Genomic DNA, 23006 nt, shown 5'->3' on the forward strand with positions numbered 1-23006 from the left:
TCTGTCAACCAACCATCCTCAAGTCTTGTGTAAAACTGGTGTTACATACTTACCTTCCAAAGGAGAACAAAGAGCTGTGAACTTCATTAGTCAATGTTGCTAATGAATTAACATAATACTGAAAATAATGTGTGCTTTGTGTACTAAGGGTCAGTACTAAGGACAAGAGAAACAGAACAACTTCTAAAAATGCCTTTCAAGGCTCTCTCACTTGTCACTGTTGAATTAAAACACTTTTCTCTCCAAGGATACTCCGCTGTGGGACTGCACAGCCTGAATCCAGGTAAGGCTTTTTGGCACAGGGTACATCCTGAGAGGGATCAAGAAACATTTTTCTTCCTTACCTGCTAAATATAAGGTGTCTATCAAAGCAGCCACCATCCACCCCTCCGTACTTCGGAAAGGCTGCCCTGCGGGTCAGCCGTGAGGTAAAGTTAGTTGGCGCCTGGCGCCTCTGTTTTGGCTCAGGACACTGGTGGGGAGTAAAGAGAGAGAAAGGGGGACAGGTGGCAACGGGGTTCTTGCAGCGGGCATGCTGCTCCCTAAGGTACTCTGTGATTATACTGTCCAGCGTGGGTGGGGAAGGAAGGTGTCTGTCCAGCTGCTTTTTGATAGCTGGGCTCTGGCTGTAGGCGCCATGGTCCGATTTTTGTCGCAACACTCTGATTTTTCTGCCGTTGCAGGGAGATGGCCTCTCCCTGACAAAGCTAATCCTGCCAATCAGAGGAGAGTTGCTGGCATAAGAAGGGCCTGGAAGGGCAAGTGGACCTTGGGATGCAGACGGCCTTGCCTGAGCATGGACAGAGGCGGCAGTGGAACCTACAGAAGTGTGGCTACTCAAACGGGCTGAGATGCCGTTAGCTATGCGAGGAGTGCGAGGCAGGGTCACAGGAGAGGCAGCAGCCGCAACAGGGGTGAAGGCAGATGAATGAGATGCTGCAGTCATGGGTAGGTCAGCCTCTTTAGTAAGGACAGATGCAGTTTCTCCTAGGCCCTTAGAGATGAGATGGTTCCGAATCAGGAGCAGCAGCTCCTTCTCAGGAAACGTGATCCTTGACTGGGCCACCACATCCGCTTTCTGCAACCGAGCCAGAGAGACATCTGTGCCAATCAGCAACGGCTTCCCCGAGACACGCTCTATCAGCTCAGCAGCATATTTGCAGAACTTCACGTGCTCGCTGCGCTTGTCCTGAAGCACCGGTTCTTTCATCAGCTGCTGAATTTGACAGCTGCTGAAGAGGGGGAGCTTGCTGATAATCTGCCGGACAGTACTGCTGCGTGAGAGCCCCACCAAGGCTTTGCAGGCTAATGCTCGGATCTGATCTGCGTCTGTGATGGGCATCTTTATAGACAGCAATGACAGCAGCACTTTGATGCCATTGTTGGACTGTACCACATTCCACATCTTAGCTAATGTGTGCTCACTGCTCTTGGGGGCCTGAGGAAGCTTTCGCCGAGGAGTTCCAGAGATAAATTTGCCAATACTGGAGATTCGATTATCTGGACCACATACACAATTGATGATGATCTGAAGGGCTGATTTCTGAATTTCGGCATCATGGATGAAAAATTCACCCTCAGCAACTCCAAGGATGATACTAATACCTAGTGAGGGAAAGAAATAATTTCTTTAGTACTCTAAAATGTATCTTACACAGTTCATCGGACAAGTAAGGGAGGCTTCAACAAAATTGAGGAAAATAGGTAATTCTCTTCATTCTGGGAATTTCTGAGTTCTGCTAACTAGCGTAAGACGTATTCTTCTACCTCCCTGGCAAAACATTTTCCTACACTGATGCTCCTTCACTTCATCATCAGTAAGTAGGGAGTCAAGCAATCTTTCAGAGGAGGTGATCAAGCATGGCCCAGGAACGCAAAATCTGAGACACCTGGCACAGGGAAAGATGCACAGGCATGCCTCTGATTCTTACTGCAGAAAGCAACTCTTGTATAAATACTAACAAAGCGGAAACAGAGAGGAAGGAAGGGGACCATGTTATGAAAGGAAAAAAATAAATCATATCACAGCTTCCAAAAGGAGTCAGGCAAAAATGAAGCTTTGGGTTTGGTTCCCCCCCCAGACAGAGTTCCTGTTAGTTTCATGTCCGTTTCAGAAGATCAAAATCCTCACTCAAGAAAGAATTGGTGTTTCGTCTAGAGAAAGGTTTTGTGCAAAAGAAATTGTCTTTTGCCTATATCTAATACTCTGCCTGCCTTTTATTTTTCTTTTAAAAAAAAGTCACGCCCCATTTAAAGCCTTTAGATCTGATCCGAGCACATCTCTTTCATTTGCATACTGAATCTGCAGGTAGCCAGTTAGAGTATAACTCAAATAAATAGCAATAATTGTTCCTCTCCCACATTCTCAAATATATCCTCAGGAGACCTAAATTTCTAAGAAGTTGAGGGAACCTAATAGTCCCATTACAAAAGTAGATTTGTCTCCACCTGTATTTAATGAGCTCTTGAAAACAAGTGCAAGTCAAAGACCATGCCTTCAAATTAGTAATCCAACCACACTGCTAATCATGACACAATTTTAACCACCATCTACTCTCCCATTTATTTGCATCCCTAACAATAACCTGAATACATGAATTATTTTAACCCTTGTTTCACTGTAGGTGAGAAACAGCCAACTGAAAAACCATGTAGCAGGAGACAATTGGTAAGCGTGTAAGTCATCAGGACCATATTCAGCTTACCCACAGTGGAAACAGTAGATCCAGCTTCATCTAACACATCCACAGGTTCTGCCAGCTGCAACTGGATTTTAGGAACCACAGTCAGGATGGCTAGCACATCCAAAGCATATCGTACTGTGTCATTCCTGGAAGACAACAACAGAACAACTTCTTAGAGGTGTACATACAGAGTTGTTTCAATAACATAAAACAGTATTCAATCTACTCCAACAAATAGGAGTAAATCAGTCACATCCGATGTTTTTGATGGTGCCTTTTGATTTTAGAATGTTCCACTCTTAAAGGGCTGGTCTCCACAGAAGGCAGTGTTCACATGCACACCATTGCCTGCCATCTGTCAACATTTACCCCACCCTGGTGGTGCCCAAAAGCCTTCATTTTCTATTTATAAAAACAAGAATGTTAAGACTTATCCACAAAAGCATTCAAAATTAAGCCTCTCAGTCTAATCTAACTCTACATCTTAGCTGGGAAACTGCTGTCTAAAATACTCTGTCACTTGTCAACTAGAAAGGAAGTTTTTCTGAAATGAAGGGAAACTGTTTAGCAGTAAAACAAACAATTGTGATAGGGAAAAAGGCATCAACTCGGGCACCAGTTTAAGAGAGACACAGGTGTGTGGAAGATGAAAAGTGCTGTTAAGCAAGAGGTGGAAGAGCAGAACAATGCAAGAAAAGGGGGGAAGGTCTGTAAGCCAGTATGGAAAAGTAGGAGTTAACCCAGCTGGCAATTAGGAAACGGCTGCAGAGAGTAAGAAACAGGAGAACAGAAACCACCCAGGAGAGTGCAACCTGAGAGAGACAGAGGGAGGCAGGGGATTGCAGAAGCAAAACAGATTTCAAAGTTCTTTCAAGTTAAGTTAAGCAAGGAGCTCCTGCAGGCAGCAGAAATAAGGAGGGAGTCCTTGTGACTAGAATACAGCTGATGACAACTAGTTATAGCAGAGAGTGACTCACCAGTGAACACATCTCTAGAGAGGACTACAGCTTCACTCTGGGGAGCAGACGGTCATTAGCATAAACAGAGGCTGGAACTTTCACCCATCCTCCTTTTGAACTGGGGACAGGATCCTAATGGTATCCTATCAGAGCCTGGTGGCAGTTCCCTTTCTTTTGTAACAGTAAGGATGCTGCAGATTTTTTTTGGGCGGGGAGGTGGAGGGAAGAGGTACCACAGAAAGATAACAGAGTATCCTGGTGCCCTCACAGCTTGTCTGTGGCCAAGACAAGGGAGAAACTTAAAAGTGGCATCACAAGGTGAGCCCCTGTACCAAAATGTTGAGTTTAACAGCTGGTGGTGTATCGTCTAGGGACAAGAACCTGAGCAATGTACAGTAACAATCTTCAGTCTTTTTCTTCTCTCAAATGCTGGCTTATTGCATATTCACACAACTCCTTTGCACATTTATATCTGCTCAGTAAACTTCAAATACCAACAAATGAACAAAGTGATACACAATGTCCTCTCCTGAGTCAGCTAAACTTACAACATCCAAACAGATATTCCACCTTTTCCCAGAATTAAGATATGTCTTGATTTCACCCTCTACTTCGAAGGTTTTCTAGCCTTTCTCTAACAAAAAGGTGAACACATTTTGAGGCAGATAAAAAGAATTGTGATTAAGCTTTACTATGATGCTGATTTCTCTGAAATCAAAAGCCTGAGGCATTTTGGCTCTTCAGAAATCTCATGACATCCCTCTCTCTACCTCAAGATTTTAGTCTTGCTTTCCACGGTGTTAACTTTCATAAACACTGCCTAGACACAGCACAGGCCCTAACAGCACTAACCAGTGTGTGCCTGTTTTAAATGCTCTCAGAGAGGTAGAAAATCTAGAAATGTAATGTCCTGCCCAAGAGTCACAACTTACTGCACTAAAATACAGTACTACAGCAAACAGCTCACCTTGCATAGTACGTCTTCCAGTTGCATGCTATTGAAATGAGCTGAAGCATGAGTTGGACACAAGACAACTTGAGAAAAACCTCTGCTGGCTCCCAGTAGAGCTGTGCTGGACCATACTCAATCAGGAACTCCATCATCTCTACAATCTGCTCATGAGTATAGGAACAGGCCTGCAGGGAAGTGAGTTGGAAGCATTAAAAAGAAATCACAAGCATTATAAACCTGCATATCAAATCCCCCACTGCTGGGATTTAACTGAAAACTGCATCCACAAAGATTAGACTATCACTGTTCCTTGCAGATTAAGTTATTTGCTTTCTGTTTTATTCCCCAACTATAAAAGAATACAGCAATTGTCACTATAATATACAATAATAAGCTTAAAATTATATCCTTTAAGTTTCTTTGCAGTCCTAGAAGGCTTAGGCCAATTTAAGAAGAAAAAAGTTACATTAAATTAAAATTCTATTCTGCTTTTAAGCTACCAATCTAGTAGTTACTAGACCATCATTCAAAATAAATTTATGCTAAAGTATTAAAAAAGGCTGCAAAAAAATATTCAATTACAGTTTCTAAGTTCTGACTGAAAAACATACTAAAGAAAAAAGGAAATTCCTAACAAGTTTGCCTTTCAATAATTTTTTTTAAAAATTACACACGGCAGCAACAGCTTATACACATTTCTTTAGTTACTGAAAATAAGTGATTTTTGCAGAAGCAAAAAAAGCCTTATCTTTTCTTATTTCATCTCTCCTAGAAAACCATCGTAAATTAAACCAGAAACCACAGGTGAATGTGCTTCCTCAAAACAAGCAGGCATAAAATTCAGTTAAAAAAAAAAAATCACTTTTTGCAAAAAGTAGGAAAAGAAAAATGACCAACACAAGAATCTCCCAGGCCATTCCTAAAAACTATGGTTTCCAAAAGACACATTTCTGTTGTCATTATCGCATCAAACTTATTCCCAAGTTTTTCAACATTATGCACTCTTCTATACATACAGATTTTGTCCTTTCAGAGATTAAAAGCATAGAAAAGCCCGCGAGTATCAAAAATAACCTGCCTGTAACTGAAGTTTTTGAGAGATGGAAGGGGAACTACAGCAGATGAGCAGGAACCTTAATCAAATGTTCTTCAGATGAACCTCAAAGGCTCCTATGTACTTTTCTATTGCGGTGTCATTCCACAAGGCAGGAAAAAAGTACAAATAAAAAAATCCCTATCCCTATAAATTGCACACTGCCTAGTTATTTCACTGGCTTCAAAGGACATCCACATAGTCCTGCAGCTTGGATACTTGAAAAATGCAACAATCATGTTAAAAGCTTGCAACATGCTGCTCACCTTGTAGGGAGGCTGTGGATGGACCAGAATCCCACCTTCAGTGCGCTGGAGTGACTGCTTCACCTGTTCAAGTTTAATAGCAAGATGAGCCTCAAAGTATCTACGCAAGGCCATGCAGGTGTGTTTCCCAGTCTGGCGACTGGCAAAGATCTCATCATCACTCAAGAGGGCTCCTTGGTCTTCCAGGTTTAAGATCTCAAGCGTGCTTATCTTCAGAAAGAGGTTGGGTAGGGGAAAAAAAGTTTCATCAGCTCACTCTTCAGAAAAAAAAGGACCTACAATTCTCAGCTGCACTTGTACTAATCTCAGACAAACTTACTTTGCTATACAAGACATACAAGCACACTGAGAGCCGACGAATGCTGTCTGAACAGAAAAGGCTATCTGCGCTGGATAAATAGTTAAGTCTAAAAAGAACCATTCCCCTTCCTTCACTATCTATGAAGAAAGAAATCCAGAAGTTACATCAATGTAGATCTGGAGGCAACGTTGTGCCTAATACTGTTAGGCATTATATTACACAACATAAAGTGTGCTTACACCCTGCAGTGCTGATGTCCCTGAGTTAGTACCAACCCAAACTGTTAGGACTGCACAGCAACACCATGCAGACATACCAGCTTTTGTACATGAACAGTGTAATTTGTGCTCATAAGGTACTGCGATTACCACAGCACAAACACAGTTGTACTTCTCCTGGAACAAGGCTGGATGTATCCGCATCCAAAAGGGTGCATGGCAATACCACACGTGTGTGGAATGGAGAGAAACATTTTAACTAAGCTGCTAAGCCACCACTGTGTGAGTAAGTGACGCTTAACCCAAGAGCTGCACCAAAAAGCTCTCGAAAGGTAGCAAGTCTCTGGACAATGATCATAATAATAAGAAAAAGAATAAAGATAAAGGAATCTACACATCTGTTACTTAGAAAACTCACCCCACCTCTCCATCTCTTGGGAATTTAGGAGGGAAAAAAACCAACAAACAAAGCAAAACGAACAGAATTTTCCACAGTGGCACTGTAGAGGATGCAAAACCTGACATTAGAACCTGTTCACCACATAAAACTACAAGCCTTACCAGGTTAACCAGACGTCGAAGGCCATCATGCCTGTCAAAGAGCTCCAGGACAGCACGGAAGGAGAAGCAAATGGAGAAGAACATGGTAGCATGGCAGCAGCCCGAGGCATGGGAGCACTCCATTAGCCATAAGGTGTAGTTTACTACATCTGAAAGCACATTATGGGGGTGCATGCACACCTAGAAAGCAAAAGAACATTCTTAGGAAGGACTTCAAAGAGATTGCTGAAGAGAATTTGTCCAAGGAGAATGAGGGTTCTTTGAGGGGCAAACAGCCAGAGGACAAATATCGGTTACTCTCAGCTTGACTTGGGACATCTGAGACGAGAAATAAAAAGTCCCATTTCCAGACCAGTAAAAGAAAGCCCCAGTGAGACAATAAAGGCCATGATGTAGCAATGCAGGATTAGCAATTGGTCCATTCCCAGACCTAAACACAATAAATACAGCAGTCTTAATGTAGTATAATTCCAGAGAGTTCTTCTCCGTACCACTTCAAGCTATCCAAAGAATGCTTCGCTAGAGGCAGAGAAGAAAAGTTTCCACTGAAGAAACAAAAATTCTTCTCAGTGTAACAGTATCATACGCTAGGTTGAAGTTCTAGCAAACTCTGGTAGCACTGCAGCCTAGGGGAACTGCAAGGATCATCAAATGCAAATCTAAAGCTTGACTTTCTCTGGAAATAGACAACTGAGCTGGTCTTTTTCTTTTCTCAGACCCGGCCTCTGAGATGTGCAGAACATGGGCTCAGAGCTGCACTTTTGCATACATTTGTTAGCTTCTAACGACGAGGAACTCGGAACCTTCTGCCAGGGTCAGCGCCAAGAGGAAGAGGACAGGGACCAGCTGCTATACGCCAAGTTAGCAGATTTTTTTGTCTCTTCTCTGCTGGTGTTGGACATACTCAGAGAATACAGTGCTACCAGCTCCAGCCTTGCTTCCGCCCCAAGACCTGAAGCTTGGCATGGACTAAGTGACAAGGGACTGTCCCTTGAAACTTCCTCTGAAATCCAAAGACAAGAGAGGAATGTACCACAGAAACCTGCTCTACCTGGTATCTGTAGATGTTGGGGGTAACACCTGGCAGATGAGACAATGTCACTACAAAACAGCTGCATGGTTTTATGACATGGCCTGAGGATGTCAAGCAGAAGGCATCCTCATGCAGCACCCTGTCACAGCTTTTGGTTTTCCCTTTGAACAACCATGCAAGCAGCAAGTGGAATCAGGAAAAAAAAAAAAAAGAAGGAAACAAAGGGAGCGTAGAGAGTTTTCTCATGACAAAGTTCAGAGAAACACCAAAGCAGGTCATATGTAGCCAGCATCCATCTTTCTGACATAACGGGCAAAAAAAAGTGCAGAGAACATTATGCCCATTTCACCTTTCTTGCCTTCATAAGGGAGATGCAGTACAGGGCACAGACAGCCCTGATCAACCGTGATTACCACAAGGTTTTTGGACTCGCTTATACAAATGCCTGCAGAACACAAATGCCAGCAGAATCCCTACAGATTGGGCCTTAGACAACCACTACCAGTCCAGCCTCTACGTGCTCAGAAGCGTTAAGCATGTTAAATCACAACACACATTCAGACAGCGTCAAAAAGTAAGAAAGAATAAGCAGAAATGTACAGTTACTAGTTTAGCTGCTTCCATTTTCAGCTGAAAAAAAAAAAAAACCAACACTGGACAATGCCAGGGATAGGCCAGGAATCAAAAGCCATCACTCAAAGCAGAGCAGAGTTGGAAGGCTTAAGGCTACAACTTTGCAGCTGCTTTGAATGAATCTTAGAGCAGGATGCTCTCATACGCCAGTACTAATGCTCACAACCTGAAAGTTCATCTTTTTTTTGAATGGTAGCAACTTTAGAATAAACTGGATCAGTTCCTAGATCTGGCTCAGCACACACATGCTGCTGCCAGCACAAAAAAGAAAGTAGGATCGCTGTTTAAAGTACCTGGGAAACTGAAGCTTAAGGGTGGACTGCCATATGAAAACTTGTCTGAAGGAATGCTTGCTGGAGAAATGCTACTGAACTGAGAGGAGAATTTCTTTTAAGAATTTTTTTCTATGTTAAAATATGAGGTGAGGAACTTCATTATCAGCTGTTTTAATATTTATAAGCTCAGGCCACAGAGAACCCTTAGAGTCATTTAATTTGATTTTCTGCACAACACAGACCAGACCTGCATTAGTTTTCTGCTGCACTCTAACACCACCACAGAAGTTGCGCTGCTGTCTGGAATCTGACTGAGGCATTGTGTAACACTGAAGGTATCCACACTGTTTTTTCCATGCACAGTCTCAGTCTCAAGTATAGGATTCCATTGGAACAGACAGGAAAGGAAAGACAAATGAGAACGGAGGAGTTTTTCCTTTTTTTTTTTGAGGGAAAGAGGGAATAATAGGCCAGAAAGGGTGATGAAAGTATTGAGACAATGCTGACAAGACAGAGGTCTTCAGTTAATTCCCTAGGAACTGAAATCCACACCCTTGAAACAAAACACTCAAATACACCATGATTTATATACTTCCTATTGCCTCTGCACATACCAAAGTCTTCTATATAAATTTGCTTTTTAGCTTAGGAGATGTTTATTCACTGTTTGAACACAGGTAGAAACACTAAGAAACAACAGGAATCACTGCAGTTGTATCAAAAGAATGCCTCTTACCCTCTCCATGGCATCTTGATTGTAAGACAAATAATATAAGCACATGGAGACCCCTGTTGCTGCCATGGAAGGACGAGGAATCTCCAGCAACTTTTGCACTCCTCCATGAGCAACAAACTCCGTTGCAAACTTGTTGTGCAGCAGCAATGATGCCAAATGCTAAGGAAGGATAAAAGCAGATTAGACTGGAATTCTTCAAACTGTCATCAATTCCATCCCCCACACCATAGGAAAACAGATGGCAGAAAAAACAAGCACTCTGTGCTTTGTCCACCTTCTTTCCTCCTCCCATTATGTTTAACTGCAGAATGTAGTATTTATCCCAATGACAAAAGCAAAAAAGGCCTTATCACTTTGTTTTACACATCTTGCAGAAGAAATACAAGAAAAGCAGAGCAACTCAGAAATTATCCAATAGGCCACATTTAGTCTTCCTATTCTTTTCAGATTAACTTTTTATTACCACCAAGAAATACTTAAATTTGCATTCAAACTTTGTATATGACATATTGCTGGCAAGAAGAATTTTACAAATGAAGTTTAAAGGCTATTGTTAAAACTGAAGTCTGCAGCTGCACTGAAGTTTACCACACTTTACTTTTCTGTATTACCAACACCTTAAGAGGAAACAGTAAGAACCATTGTAAACCGCGCTCCACTCCCAACTGAGGTAACCTACACCTTTTGTAGGAACACTGCTCCTTGGAAATAAATTCTCAGACAAATGACAATGAAACGGAGAGAAAGATGACACTGGAGGACGAGAGGCAGAGAAGTTACTGTGAAAGAGGCAAAGAATGCCCAGAAAAATACAAATTGTGCTGCTGCACTGCAGGTTTGGCTTGAACAAGGTTATTTTGTGTGGTTTTGTACCTCGGGGAGGTAACCTAAAGACTACTCACACAAAACTACTGTATTTCAAACATTAAGCTCAGACATGTCATGCTGGGGCTTCTGGGGGCAAGATGCTTCTTCCCCCTCACAAATGTCCCTTGAGATGACAGGCAGTGGAACAACTCAGGAATGCCATCTAAGGGCAGCAGGAACACAAGCATTTGACAGAAAAAGGAATTCTTATCATCTTCAGATAGGCAGATGGCAGGTGAAATTAACAGCACTTCCTGCACAATTCAGATCTTTTTATCCCCTTCCCCCTTTCTTTTTTTTATTTTAAATACTTGAGGGTTATAAAAACAAAACTGCAATGCACTCAAGTTGAGTGAAAGCCAATTCCAATCCCAGAGAATGCTGCAAGATACACAGGCCTAAAGAAGGTGAGCATTTGCCTTTTGACGCATGCAGCAGACATATATTCAATGCTTTTACAATGTTTATGGTACATTTTATGCATTATGGAAGTAATTTACCTTAAGAGCTTCAAAAGTGAGCAGCACATCGTTGGTTCGCTTCAAATCAATGTAGTACATCATCAGCTCTCTTGATCCCAGTTGCATAAAGATGGGTAGTAGCTGAGAAAGATAAAAATGGGAGACTAGCTGAATGTTTCATGGGAAATACAAGGTCTGTTTTGGTTTTTACTCTCTCAAACCCCCATTTTCCCCTATTGGCAGATACCTGTTATGAGAGGTCAGTGGTAACCAGCTCCATCCATAGGAAGCAATAAAGGTTAACAGACCTCTTGTAATACATCTGCTGACTGCAGCAAGGTGCATGACAGCTGCCACACGGAAATCTTAAGACTCTCCTTCAAGTGCGGCTATGGCAAGTCCACACAGATACCACCCTGGCGATAGGTTCCACCTTCCATCTGTGCAAAGACAACTACCCAACAACTGAACAGAAAAAACAGGAGAGCAGGGCAACAAACCAAAACCCTTCGCGTAATTCTTTGTGTAACAGCTTTATAGTATTAATTCCTATTTTTATATCCTATTATTGCTGGCATATGAAGTGATCCAGTCAGCATGCAAGGTATCAGGGGGATAATGGTTTCTTTGGCTCTCACAGAAGCAAGGCACACACGTGCACACACACATTACGTATATCACAAAGCAAAACTGTGTTGCTTTGTTCCAATTCAAATTAAGTTAAACCACCTAAAAAAAGATTAGACAGAGATAAAGGTGGCCTGCAGACCTATGCTAGCTTGAGTTTTATGGGTTTAAAAAAAAAAAAGAGACAGAGGAAAAGGGAAACACACTTCAGTAAATCTGACACTGTCCAACTACTTTGTCCATGTAAGTAACAACAGCTCGCAAAAGCATCTGCATAACATAGGCACTGCCCTTTCTCATCAGAACTACTGCAGAGGTTACACAAACCACTTCATTTAGAATTTCAAGTTCACTATTTCCTCAGACTTTTAATTGCGGGAGTGTATCACATCCCCCAGAGGAAACAGGAAAAATGTCTGTATTTCAGACAAAGTGACTTGCCCTGCGTCATGTAAACAATCACCAAATTTAACAGAAACCCGGAATAAAATTCCTAGTCCCATGCTCCAACTACTAGACCACACACCTCCTAGGTTCAGATTTGAGTATTACCTACTAGATAATACTCAAACTAACAACTTCATCAATTTGAAAGTCATCAACAACTCAGGAAAGGTTACTGATCTTATTCATATCAGGAAACATCAGAGAGCAATGTAACAGTTCTGCAAATTTTTCCCCACGATACCACTCATAGTTTTGTCAGGAGAATTCAAGCACAGAGTGCTTCCTCCCACCTTCATATGCTCACCTCTTGGTACTCCCCTAAGGGAGTCAGGTACTGAAGAATTAGCCTCTGCTCTATGGCAGGAGTCAAAGGGTAAAGTGTATAATTAGTGCCAATCACCCATGGGGACATTTCTGACCAGCTGCTGTTGGAGAGTTCAACAAACATCCGCTCAGGCTCTGAAGCGGAGAAGCCCAGCTTTTGCTTGGCCTTCCGGAAGCCGTCTCTTTCATGCTGTTTCCCTGATTTGCTTTTTCTCAGTCCCCCATCATCTAACTTTGTAGCAGAGTTTACTCTGCTACTGGTCTTGTGACTTGAATCAAGATGAAAGGAGATCTCCATATCCCCAGAAACTTCCTCTTGCTCTCCATCTACTGCCATCTCCCCGTAATCCATATCCACAGCCTCTTCATCTAGAGGCAGCAGAGGATCTGATGGCACTTTCCGAGGACTGGGACGCTTGTTTTCTTGTTTTGTAGTCATTTCAGTAACCTGTAACTCTCGTAGCCGTCGAAGCACCAAAGCCACCTGTTTCAGAAAAGAAGAATGCATGAGAATATACTTCCTGCTTTGTCATGGATCTCACATTGACCATATTTTCTGGTTTTATCATATAACCAACTCCACAGCATTAAGTGTCAAGCATGCTGTGGTGTACATTTGCCAAGAGAAAGAATGATTTCCAAGTGAATAAGAAAACCCCAATCCTTTTTGCTACAGCTACTTTCATTCTAAAATATCAGCACCTAATCTCCTGAATGAGAAAGAAGTGGCTTAAAAGCCATTAAGAGCAGATGAGCTATATTCGTGCTAACAGAACCACATAGCATCTTCCACCATTCTTCCATCACCTCTGCCTAGCCTAGAATAAAGGCAACATTCCCTTTTGAAGCAGCAGCTTTGATAAATTGCAGTTCCACAAAACCTAAGGCCATACTTTTACTTTTAAAGGCTTTATCTGTGCAAGAATTAGAATTCACCTATGCTTCAAAACTCTGTACACCGTCCTGGGAGACAAATTTGCCTATCCTACCTTCTTCTGAAAGTCATCTCGATTGCTGATAAACATCATACAGAATCAACACTAAATTGGTGAAAGGTTTACAATAGAACTGAATGCAATTTCAGATTAAGTTGTCCCCATGCCAATTTACCTTTCATTTTAAAAATCTCTGTCCAGTATTAAGTTACAACATGCAATAGTTACGGATGTAAAGCTTCTGAAAATTTTTCTTTAAGGGGGCTATGAATATGAGTCCCATTAAAAAGTATAGTATTTGCCTTCTTAGGTTTCCATTGGCATTTTTAACACCTTGGTATAAGAGAATAATCAGGTCACAGCCTCAGCAAATGCACGGTCAGGAAAGGATGGAAAGCATGAGCTACTGACTCTTACAAATATTATTTTAACCACTGTGAGACCCATATATTAACTCATGAATGTGAGCTCCCCACAAAAAAAAAAAAAAAAGTAACGGTATCTGCCCTCTAAAAAAGGAAAGTGATCAAGAGATCATTACCAATTGTGAGTTCTCATCCCTGTAATTTGCAGCAATATCTTGGTTTTCCATAGCTCCTCCTAATAGTCCCGTTGCATATGTCCGTAGTGGCTGATCAGCCTCTCGTGCCCACTTAAAGAGATTTTCAACTATGCCTTCCTAGAATGAAGAAAATAAGAAAGCAATTCCAACAGTTATATTTCATTTTTAACTTCTCAGTCCCAGCAAAAGCATCTGTTGGTAACAATTCTCCCTATCTCTAGTAAGGAGCAGGCTAGATTTCCTACCAATTATGTAATGAATCAAGATTTAAAAATACCTGGGGGGGGGGGAAATCTAACATTTTAAGCTGCATAAAACTATTCCAAACATCAAATATTTGGAATCAGGATTTGCACACCTGCAAAAATCTTCTGAAGTGGCCAGTCAACCTACTGCCTAGGAAGCAGCAAAACGTTACAGGTATAAATTGATTAGTTAAAACAAACAAGTCCAAAGCTCCCATCAGTTTCACTAACAGAAATCTCCAGCAATTTAGCAGATTTCAAAGAAGCCGTGTTGAACTTACACCAAGCAGAATGGAATTTGGCTAGATTTCTTTCATTTCGCTAAAAGCTTACTAGGGCTAAATTGAAAAGTCACTTAAATAAGCAAGCTACCTGGTGCCAGAGGAACTCTTTACACTAATGACTACTCACCAACCAAAAGAACAATTCTCAACATAGTCAGAAATCCATAATGTTTGGAGAAGAGAGAAATGCATGCAAGTATGCCAATCTGCACATATGAAAATCTTAATGTTAAATATGGTTAATATTTTTAATAGGAACAAAATCAGCAGTGTTTGAACACAGCCTGCCAGGCAACTTTTCTTAACAAGGCTGGATACGTGTTAATTAAAAATTAAAAAACAGTCAATTGAAAGACAATTGTTTAGAATGAAAGATTCAATTTTTTCCTCTAAATCACTACTGGATTTTGAAACATCATACAACAACACATCACCATCATGACAGGAATCTTGCACATAATTTGAATCATAGGTACAATACAATAAAAGATCAGTTAAAAGTAATAATGAATAGACATACATTTCAATGAGAACTCTCAGCTTACGGATTTTTAAAGAGTTGCCTATTGTATATTTAAAGAAAATTGCATTATTATTTAAATGCTCTTATGTCATTAAAAAAAAATAAAATCGATGAGATGTGAAATACCTTGGCCGCTAGAGGACCTCTTTGTGACCAGAACAGTACCCTCTTCAAACGGATTTGTGAGCTATGCTAAAGCCTCCTACATAAAGGAACCCAAAGTGCCATAATGGAACCCCATACATTCTCAAGTCAAAAGAAAAAAAAGTCCTGAAACGCAAAACTTAACTTAAAAATTTTATTTCAATTTACAGAGAGATTTAGTCTCTGAAAAAAAGCCATATCCTCCACAAATAGGGAACTATTGTTCTGCTTTTAATTTTTGTCGATCAAAGTCTCACAGCCTGAGTCTTTGGACAGATCACAAGGATCTGAAATTAAATTCAATCCTTCACAAAGGGAGCACATTATTCTGTCCTTTTATCATGCTTTAGAGTTCATATCCATATTGCCAATAGTAAAGAAACTAATCTGGAACTTTTATATAAAGCACTACCTACAAACTTCAGAAAAATAATACATTAATTTTTACAGATGAGGAAACTGGGGTTCAGGAGTGAAACCAACTTTCTCCTCACTTTCAACCCTCTGTGCATTCCTTCAGAAAACCATATTTGTCAACATACAGAAGTCTGATTCAGCTGTCCGTCATAGTTCCAGATAATCCCCACAAAGCACGTGGATTTTAGACTGCTTAGTTAAAGTATGACTTGCTTATCACTTAGCTCTAATGTTATCGCTCTGCCATAGCTGGGGATTACTGGGCAAGACTCCTACAGCAAGTCTTCACATTCTATACAGCCTGCTCCATTCACAGGCCTATGAAATAAAAACTCAAAGTATAACATTTTCCAAAACATTACATTAAGTTCCAGCTCCTCTGTTTGAATCAGTCCCGTTATACCTTTCAAGCTGCGAAATACTCCAGATTTGATCAGCTGAACAAGCCTGAACATCAAAAAAACCCCAAACCATTAGTAAGATTGAATAGATTGTCTCCCAGAGACAGGATTTCATTATGGCTTTTGACTGGTTTCTCCTGTGGGAAGAACTGTTGGAGTACGTAATACACCAAGCTTAAAAACCAAGCCTTAGTATAGATGATACCTTTTCCTGAAAGACAACAGCTGTTTCCAGTCCCGGCATGATATCCAGAAGAAGTCGGCAGGCAGCAGTGTTTAATGGAGGTTCTCTGCTTGTCATCACATAAGCATTCACTAGCTAGAGAAGATCAGGAACAGCATTGGTTTGAAATTCAACTCTGACCAAAACCAGTGCAGTGAAAGCCTTACGACTCCCACAGCAGCAAAATGATAAAGTAAGAAATGTCAGTATATAAGCCCTGGATCTAAAGATGACTAGCCTTTAACCTGCTCCCTCCAGTGCCTCCGAAGTTGAAATTACTTCTCAGAGAAATGGAATTCCCCTCTGGTCTGCTGTTCACTGACTAAATATCTATCTTGAACTGATTTGTAAAGACAAATGCCTAAAAAAAATTACAGTTCAGTAACACCGTAAACATGAAAAGGTAATAGCTGAAAAAAATTAACAAAAAAATGCACATTTTTAGGCATCTATATTTGCTTATCACTTGCAGTTTAAGACAGAAAGCTATATGCAAGCAATCTGTCAGAACCCTTACAGCAATGTGTACTGATACAGGTGCTTGCAGGGAGGTGAGGGTAACAAAAATTCTAGCTATTAACTCATGTTAGAGTATAGCAATGGAAGAGAAAAGCCACACTCTTGCCTCTTAATCCTCTGCCTGAGTCTTCTAGAGCTGACATACTCCTTTGCTCCTACAAGCAGTCCAGCATTTCCAAGTAGTCAGAGACAAGGCATTGGAATTAGTGGTATTAATTTCCATCACAGAAATTAATTATGCTTTTAAACTTGTATTACAGGAGCTACATTTTCTTTAAAGAGACTGATAAACCTTGAGAAGAACTAATTCAATTGTTACTACACCTATTCCAGCACGCCTGAACAGCTCATGAACTCCCCTTTCCTTGAGTCACTTTAACAGTGGCAAATGAGTCACACTTAAACCCATTTTAAAAATCACTGCTACAGAAGAGATAGTCCCTACATCAGTAAAATTAAACAAGTACTGAGGTCAACCAGTACAGAGTACACAAAAACCGTAAGGTGTCAGGAATTGACAGATACAGTTCTCAGAGCAAACCTACCGCATTCATGAAATCATCATTCTTGAAAAGTATCCTCAGTAAGTGACCAAGCATGCACTCTGGGTCCGCTCGACCTGTGGGAAGAACAGAAGACTTATCTACCTACCTCAAGATGTCAAGATTAATACTGAACTGCTATCTTCAAATTGTTTGTGGAATACTCTAGTTAGCAGGACCTTTCTCAGAAGGAAAATTACAGAAGAAATCATATGAATTATTCACCGACTTAACGTTTTTTTCTAATAGGCATTACCTCCCTAGAATTTCTACCAGTCAAAGCACAACACATTTTAGTGGTCCAATAGTATGGAACTCTCTTTTTTGTAGACAGTGAGGATGCAGGTGCCAAGCAAACTGTTCCAGTAACTTGGAAATAAGTCATCTCCAAAAAAAAATCTAAGGATAACAAGATAAAAAGCATCAGTATGTACGTAACTATTCTAAAGCACTCCACTTACTGAACAGCAAATTCAAGATAACCTGAGACAGACTGTCTTCTCTGTCCATCTAACACCTACTACTTCACATTAACTACAACTTAACATGATCATACCCTTATGTCATAAATCAACCTCTGAAACACTCTTCCAAAACTCTACCCAGAGCCTCAAAATCTTGCAGCAAACATCAAGACTGCCAGATATCAGCACTACAGAGCACAATTGCCCACTGCAGAAGTAGTATCAGACCTTGATCAGCAGTGGGCACATTCAGGCTAAAAATTGCTTTATCTTAAATATGAATTACCACGAATCTGTTGTGACAGAGTTGGTGCTGCCAAAACCATTCAGGACATCTTACCTGGGTGTCGGTCATCAAATGGGTCTGGATCCCCTTTGCGGTACTCTTCAGTCTCCTTCTCAATCAGCTCGGACATTCTGCAGAAGGAACGACAACAAATGAGCAGACTTCACACTTGGTCTTCTCATAGTACACAGCTCCTCACAATAGCCTATCTGTCAAAGTACTATAAAACAGCTCATCAACTTTCATTTGAACGGTGTTCAGTGCCACCAGAGGACTTCAGACTGTTCACAATAGAAGGGTGAAAAAAAGAGACTTGCCTCTAATATCTCATCCCCCCCACCATGCTCCAAAACACGCTGAACCCATATCAACATCCCAGTGATGCACAAGAATGACACTCTGGAGAGGCCAATACCTTTTATTTACTCATGTTAGAGTAAATAACATGGTGATGTTCTACAACACATACTGTAGAGAACTAGAGTAAATAAAGGGCTTGAGTAGTATTCCTCTCACACATAGTCTTTCTTTTGCAGTAGAGTAAGTCCTGACAGGTGACTTATACCTCCTTCCTATTCAGTCTGTGCAGGGGCAGCTGCTCAAACTGCCTACACAATTTTCTGTTATTTTTGCATATTAAATTTTAATAATATTGTGTAACAATAAAAGTATTTAATATTTAATAGAGTATTGTGTCATCTCTATTCAGTTTATCCCATCAGCTCCATCGAAGCTCAACTTTTTAGCATGTGTCAGTTACCGCAATGGATAAGACAAGGAGAAACTCAGCCAGCTCCATATTCATAGACCTTCAAAATACATTAAATGCTCCTCTGTATCACACAAAAATTGAAGGCTGTTTTGAAGTTATGCCTTCCCCTAAACTGAGAAGCAGACTCAGCAGACACAAGAAATCCTATGCTGTAATTCATTTAAAATGAGCAGTAAGGGAATGAATTATTATTTTTATTTAAACAAAATCGAGAACAAGGAGATTATCTCATGGTCAAGCAATAAATAATTCCATAGTCATCCACTGTCTTTCTCCATGGAGTGTTACAGCAGAAATATATGTAGTTTGAGGTGAAATAAAGAGCAGTATTCAAAAAACATTAGCAAATTAAATCTTATTTCCTTGGTATAAAACCTCATTCCCTCCCCTCTACTGAGGTCTAGAGTGTGGTGCAGAATCTATGTGCAGCACAGCATTTTAAAACAAGGTCTTAATACCTCAGGGTAGTGATCTAGGCAGAGTTTATTATAGGGGAGGGAAAACTGCTGGAAGGCTGCAGTAATCCCTGGAAAAATATTTGTCTGTCGCAGGGGATTTCCCTTACAGAATGCCACTGACTTCTACTCCACTCCTGTTACTTTCCAGAAAATATCCTGTGTTCCAAGGTTCCAATTAGAGGCAAAAATGTATTTAGTTCTGCCTCTGTGAACTACACTGACTTGCCAGTATGACAGAGGATGATGTTATGAAGCCTGCCCAGATTGTAGGAACAGCGAATTAGCTTATCAGAAATGAGCAGAGAACTTTCCTGCTTGTCTCTGATCTGACAATTACCTTTCAGTAAACTGTTTATCCTGTGGGGTTCTAATATTTACTTTTAGTAAGCCTGAATGTGAAGAGATACAAATTGTGTCCCTTGCTAACTGGTGGCACAGCTTGAGCTCTCATGAATTTCTGGCAAAAGCAAGTTACTTAAATACTCCACTGCCAGCTCCTCATTTTTTTCCATGAGAACTAATAACTTGAGGGGTACCTGTTGACAGACAACTGGGACAAACAGGGAGTTGAGAAGCTGCACCCTAGACTTGTCAGGTCTTTTTAGGTGATAATCAGCATTTTGATTGTGTGCCAGAAAGGACTGAGGAGCAAGCATGGGAAGTGAGCATAACATTCTCATCAGTCCATCCTGTTTAGGTAGGCAGCCAAACAGCATGCCAGCTGAAGCTGCCGAGTGGTTTCAGGGACGACAACATTATCACAGCCTAGATGAAACAGGCACATGAATCACCAATTACAGGGGGGTTTTGAGACAATTAGTCACAATTGTTTGACCAAAATAAAAAAGCACTGCCTCTTTAAAATTTACTTTCAAAAAGAAAAAAAAAAAAATCAAGCTTGCTTATAATGCCCTTCTTTTAACTAATGCATACAAAGGTCGCTTGTGAAGTGACTTGGATGAATCTATCTAGATCAACAGCTTTGTCAATTCTCAGTTGAAGCAACAGGAGAATCAAATAACTAACAAAGCTCATTCCTACCTCATAACATAGGCATGTAGTACACAGGGCTTTAACAAAAACCAGTTCACAAACCCACAACTTTTATTCAGGTTTTGAGATTTCCTTCGTTCACTTGGCATTATATTGGTTCTCTAGCCACTTCAGAGTTTGCAGACAAGATCTAGGTTTTACATGGGGGTAGGGGTTCTTTCCCCCCACTTCTGACTAATTTGTTTTTTCTCTTTACAACTTTCTTTGCGATCATCTTTGGAAAGTTAGTCAGATCCTCATTTTCACTTGCCACAAGCTGAGCTCACTTTGGGGGTGGGGAAGGAAGGGGCAATGGTATACATAAAAGTATGTCAACTTTGCAAGACTCCCGCTGTTCTAAACAGCATAATATAAAGCCATCCTAATATTGCTCTATGCCATCATTTGGCATTAATGACCAACCTGAGCCTTTACAACAGATTGCAACAGTGTAAGATGCTCTAGGATCCCATACCACAACACACTTGGTATGTGGAGATGAAGTATGATTTTGAGCTGCTGATTTATTCCCTTTATGAAAGAGGCTCTTGAGATGCAGTGAAGGCTCTGATTCCCAGGATTTGCCAGAATGGTTGAACATGACTTGCATCCAGACTATGAACTAATGCTCCTGCAGGATCATTTCAATTTACAATGTTTTTGAAAACCATATATATTAAATATCTGTTGTTTGCTGACATGCTTTCCAAGCAATTTCTTCAATTCATACCTTCTGACACTCCAGAGTTCGTAAATCCAGAAAACTAGCTTATTTAGAAGTGACAATTCAGCTGTGGCCTATAAACCACACTGTTGCTGTTCTTGTCCTATTGCTGTTGAAACTCTCACTACTGCACCCTCACATATGCTGCCTCGGCATCACATTTAACAGGCCCCCATCCACACAGGGAAGTTTTCTTCCATCTACCTCAGAAAGCGGAAAGAAGTAGAAAAACGTCACTCACCAACAAGCATGACCACAGTTTCCTCTGCCTTAAGTCTAAAACAATATGCAAGGGCACGACTCTACCTCAGGACATCAGTTAACGCAAGCTCCAGTTGGTGAGGATTCCTCTCTTCCAGCAAATTCTTTTAAACATATGATGTACCTAAAATCCTCTACTCCAAAAAGACGTATGGCTTTCATTGATACCTGAAGCACTGTAAATCCAACTTCGGCTGGAGCCAGTAGATCCCCTTGCTATCTACCTTAAATAAATCTGTATTATCTCCACTAAAGCCAAAATACCCAAGCTTTTGCCATCCATAACCACTCTGCCTGCTGCACAGAAACCTTGAGGAACGAAAAGAGAGTTATCAGACTTGTCTGGGCATAAATAATGTAGGGAACTCAAGGAGCTGAGGAGGAGCATGAAGTGCCAGACTGGTATAAACACAAGAAAAGACACGTTTAATTCAAATTTCTTTAAATTTCTTAGAATATAGTAAACTTCTGCTGTTTATGCCTGCAAGAAAAAGCCTTGAAATAGCACATATGTTTCCTTCAAGACACAAATCAGACAATACACAAAGATACACCAAACATGTCTCATGATTTTCAAGTATTTAGGATTGGCTTTCTGCTGTTCATTCTCCTCTTCTGTGCTGCTATTTTTAAAACATAGTAAGAACAGCAAAAAAGTTGTGCCCAGTAGGTGAGGCATAGCACAGATTTGTGCAAAGAAGATCCACCAGATTCCTGTTATTTCCACCCAGTGCCAGCTCAGAATCTGTGCACTGACTTGTCTGACCCAACAATGCAGAGCAGCGCAGTACAGAAAGCTGGATTGCTCTTAATGTACAATTGCAGTAAGTCGTTCTGCGTATACGAGGCAGGCCACAGGTCTGCCAGCAGAGGCACAGGGAGGAATTGGGTGGAATTTCTGTGAATCTCCCGTTAAAGCAAGAGTAGTATCAGTTTGCCCAAGAGAGGCCTGGCTTGGGAAACCACAAATGCAATTGATAATTCAAACATTTCTCTTGTAATAGAGGATGTCTTATAATTAATGGTGTTACTAGTACCTACACATCTCCTAAAATAATTTATTGGTCCAGGGAATATTTTCCTCACGTATACAATACAATGCCAGTCAATCAACATCCAGTTTAAAGAAAAATTAATCATCAAGTTTTAAAATTTCACTTTAAACATGCCCTATGAGCTTCAATAAAATCTTCACAATGTAATCCCCTTGATTCATCCAATGAGTCACTCTCATCCTTTCATTTAATCTGATCAATGTTACTACAATCACAAACCCCACACCACCACTCTGATGGAACAACATTCTCATAGCTTTTGATCTTGATCAATGTTTTACAAGCTTCAGGTGAGGATTCCAAAGTTATTTCAACTATTTAATGATTTCCCTGACTTCTATTTTTTCAGAGAATTAAATTCATGTTTTAAAGACAGTCTGCGTAAGATCTTTACAATATAAATTTCTTACCAAAAAATTGTGCGTATTTAAATACCACACTTACAGTTCAACTTCCAGACCAAGAAAATGAATTACCAACAGGTCATCGGGTATGTAAAAACCTCAAGCAAAAACATGGTAAAAGCTGCTGTCAAGTAACTTCAGATACGCAGATTTAGGAATTTATTTAATAATAGATCTTACCTGGTGAGAATAGGGACCATGTCTTGCCCGCTGCCATGTTCTTTCTCCCATTGCTCAAGCAAAGCAGTGAGCTCAGCCTTGGAGTCCACATGCCCAGATCCTGAAGTCATGGCTTAGTCTAAGGCAGAGGTAACAACA

General features: G+C 40.7%; 1 protein-coding gene across 10 annotated transcripts in view; it reads right to left on the minus strand.

The window, feature by feature from the left end:
* The window catches only part of DCAF1 (DDB1 and CUL4 associated factor 1), a 53976-nt gene that overhangs the window by 25624 nt on the left and 5346 nt on the right, over positions 1–23006 (minus strand). For 9 of the 10 annotated variants that reach the window (XR_012675084.1, XR_012675082.1, XR_012675081.1 and 6 more), the window contains exons 2-14: positions 22869–22986; positions 18037–18113; positions 17236–17309; positions 16154–16267; positions 13914–14051; positions 12418–12921; positions 11079–11180; positions 9712–9870; positions 7035–7214; positions 5955–6164; positions 4611–4780; positions 2706–2830; positions 345–1605 (exon numbers count right to left, since the gene is read on the minus strand). Coding sequence is in view for 6 of the 10 variants with exons in the window: in XM_075159259.1 (XP_075015360.1) it covers positions 345–1605; positions 2706–2830; positions 4611–4780; positions 5955–6164; positions 7035–7214; positions 9712–9870; positions 11079–11180; positions 12418–12921; positions 13914–14051; positions 16154–16267; positions 17236–17309; positions 18037–18113; positions 22869–22978 (3224 nt within the window). In the remaining 4 variants the exon portion in view is untranslated. The remainder of the gene's footprint in view (positions 1–344; positions 1606–2705; positions 2831–4610; positions 4781–5954; positions 6165–7034; positions 7215–9711; positions 9871–11078; positions 11181–12417; positions 12922–13913; positions 14052–16153; positions 16268–17235; positions 17310–18036; positions 18114–22868; positions 22987–23006) is intronic. The other variant, XM_075159265.1, reaches the window with a different exon arrangement.

Source organism: Calonectris borealis, chromosome 10 (genome assembly GCF_964195595.1).
Source record: "Calonectris borealis chromosome 10, bCalBor7.hap1.2, whole genome shotgun sequence".
NCBI lineage: Eukaryota > Metazoa > Chordata > Aves > Procellariiformes > Procellariidae > Calonectris > Calonectris borealis.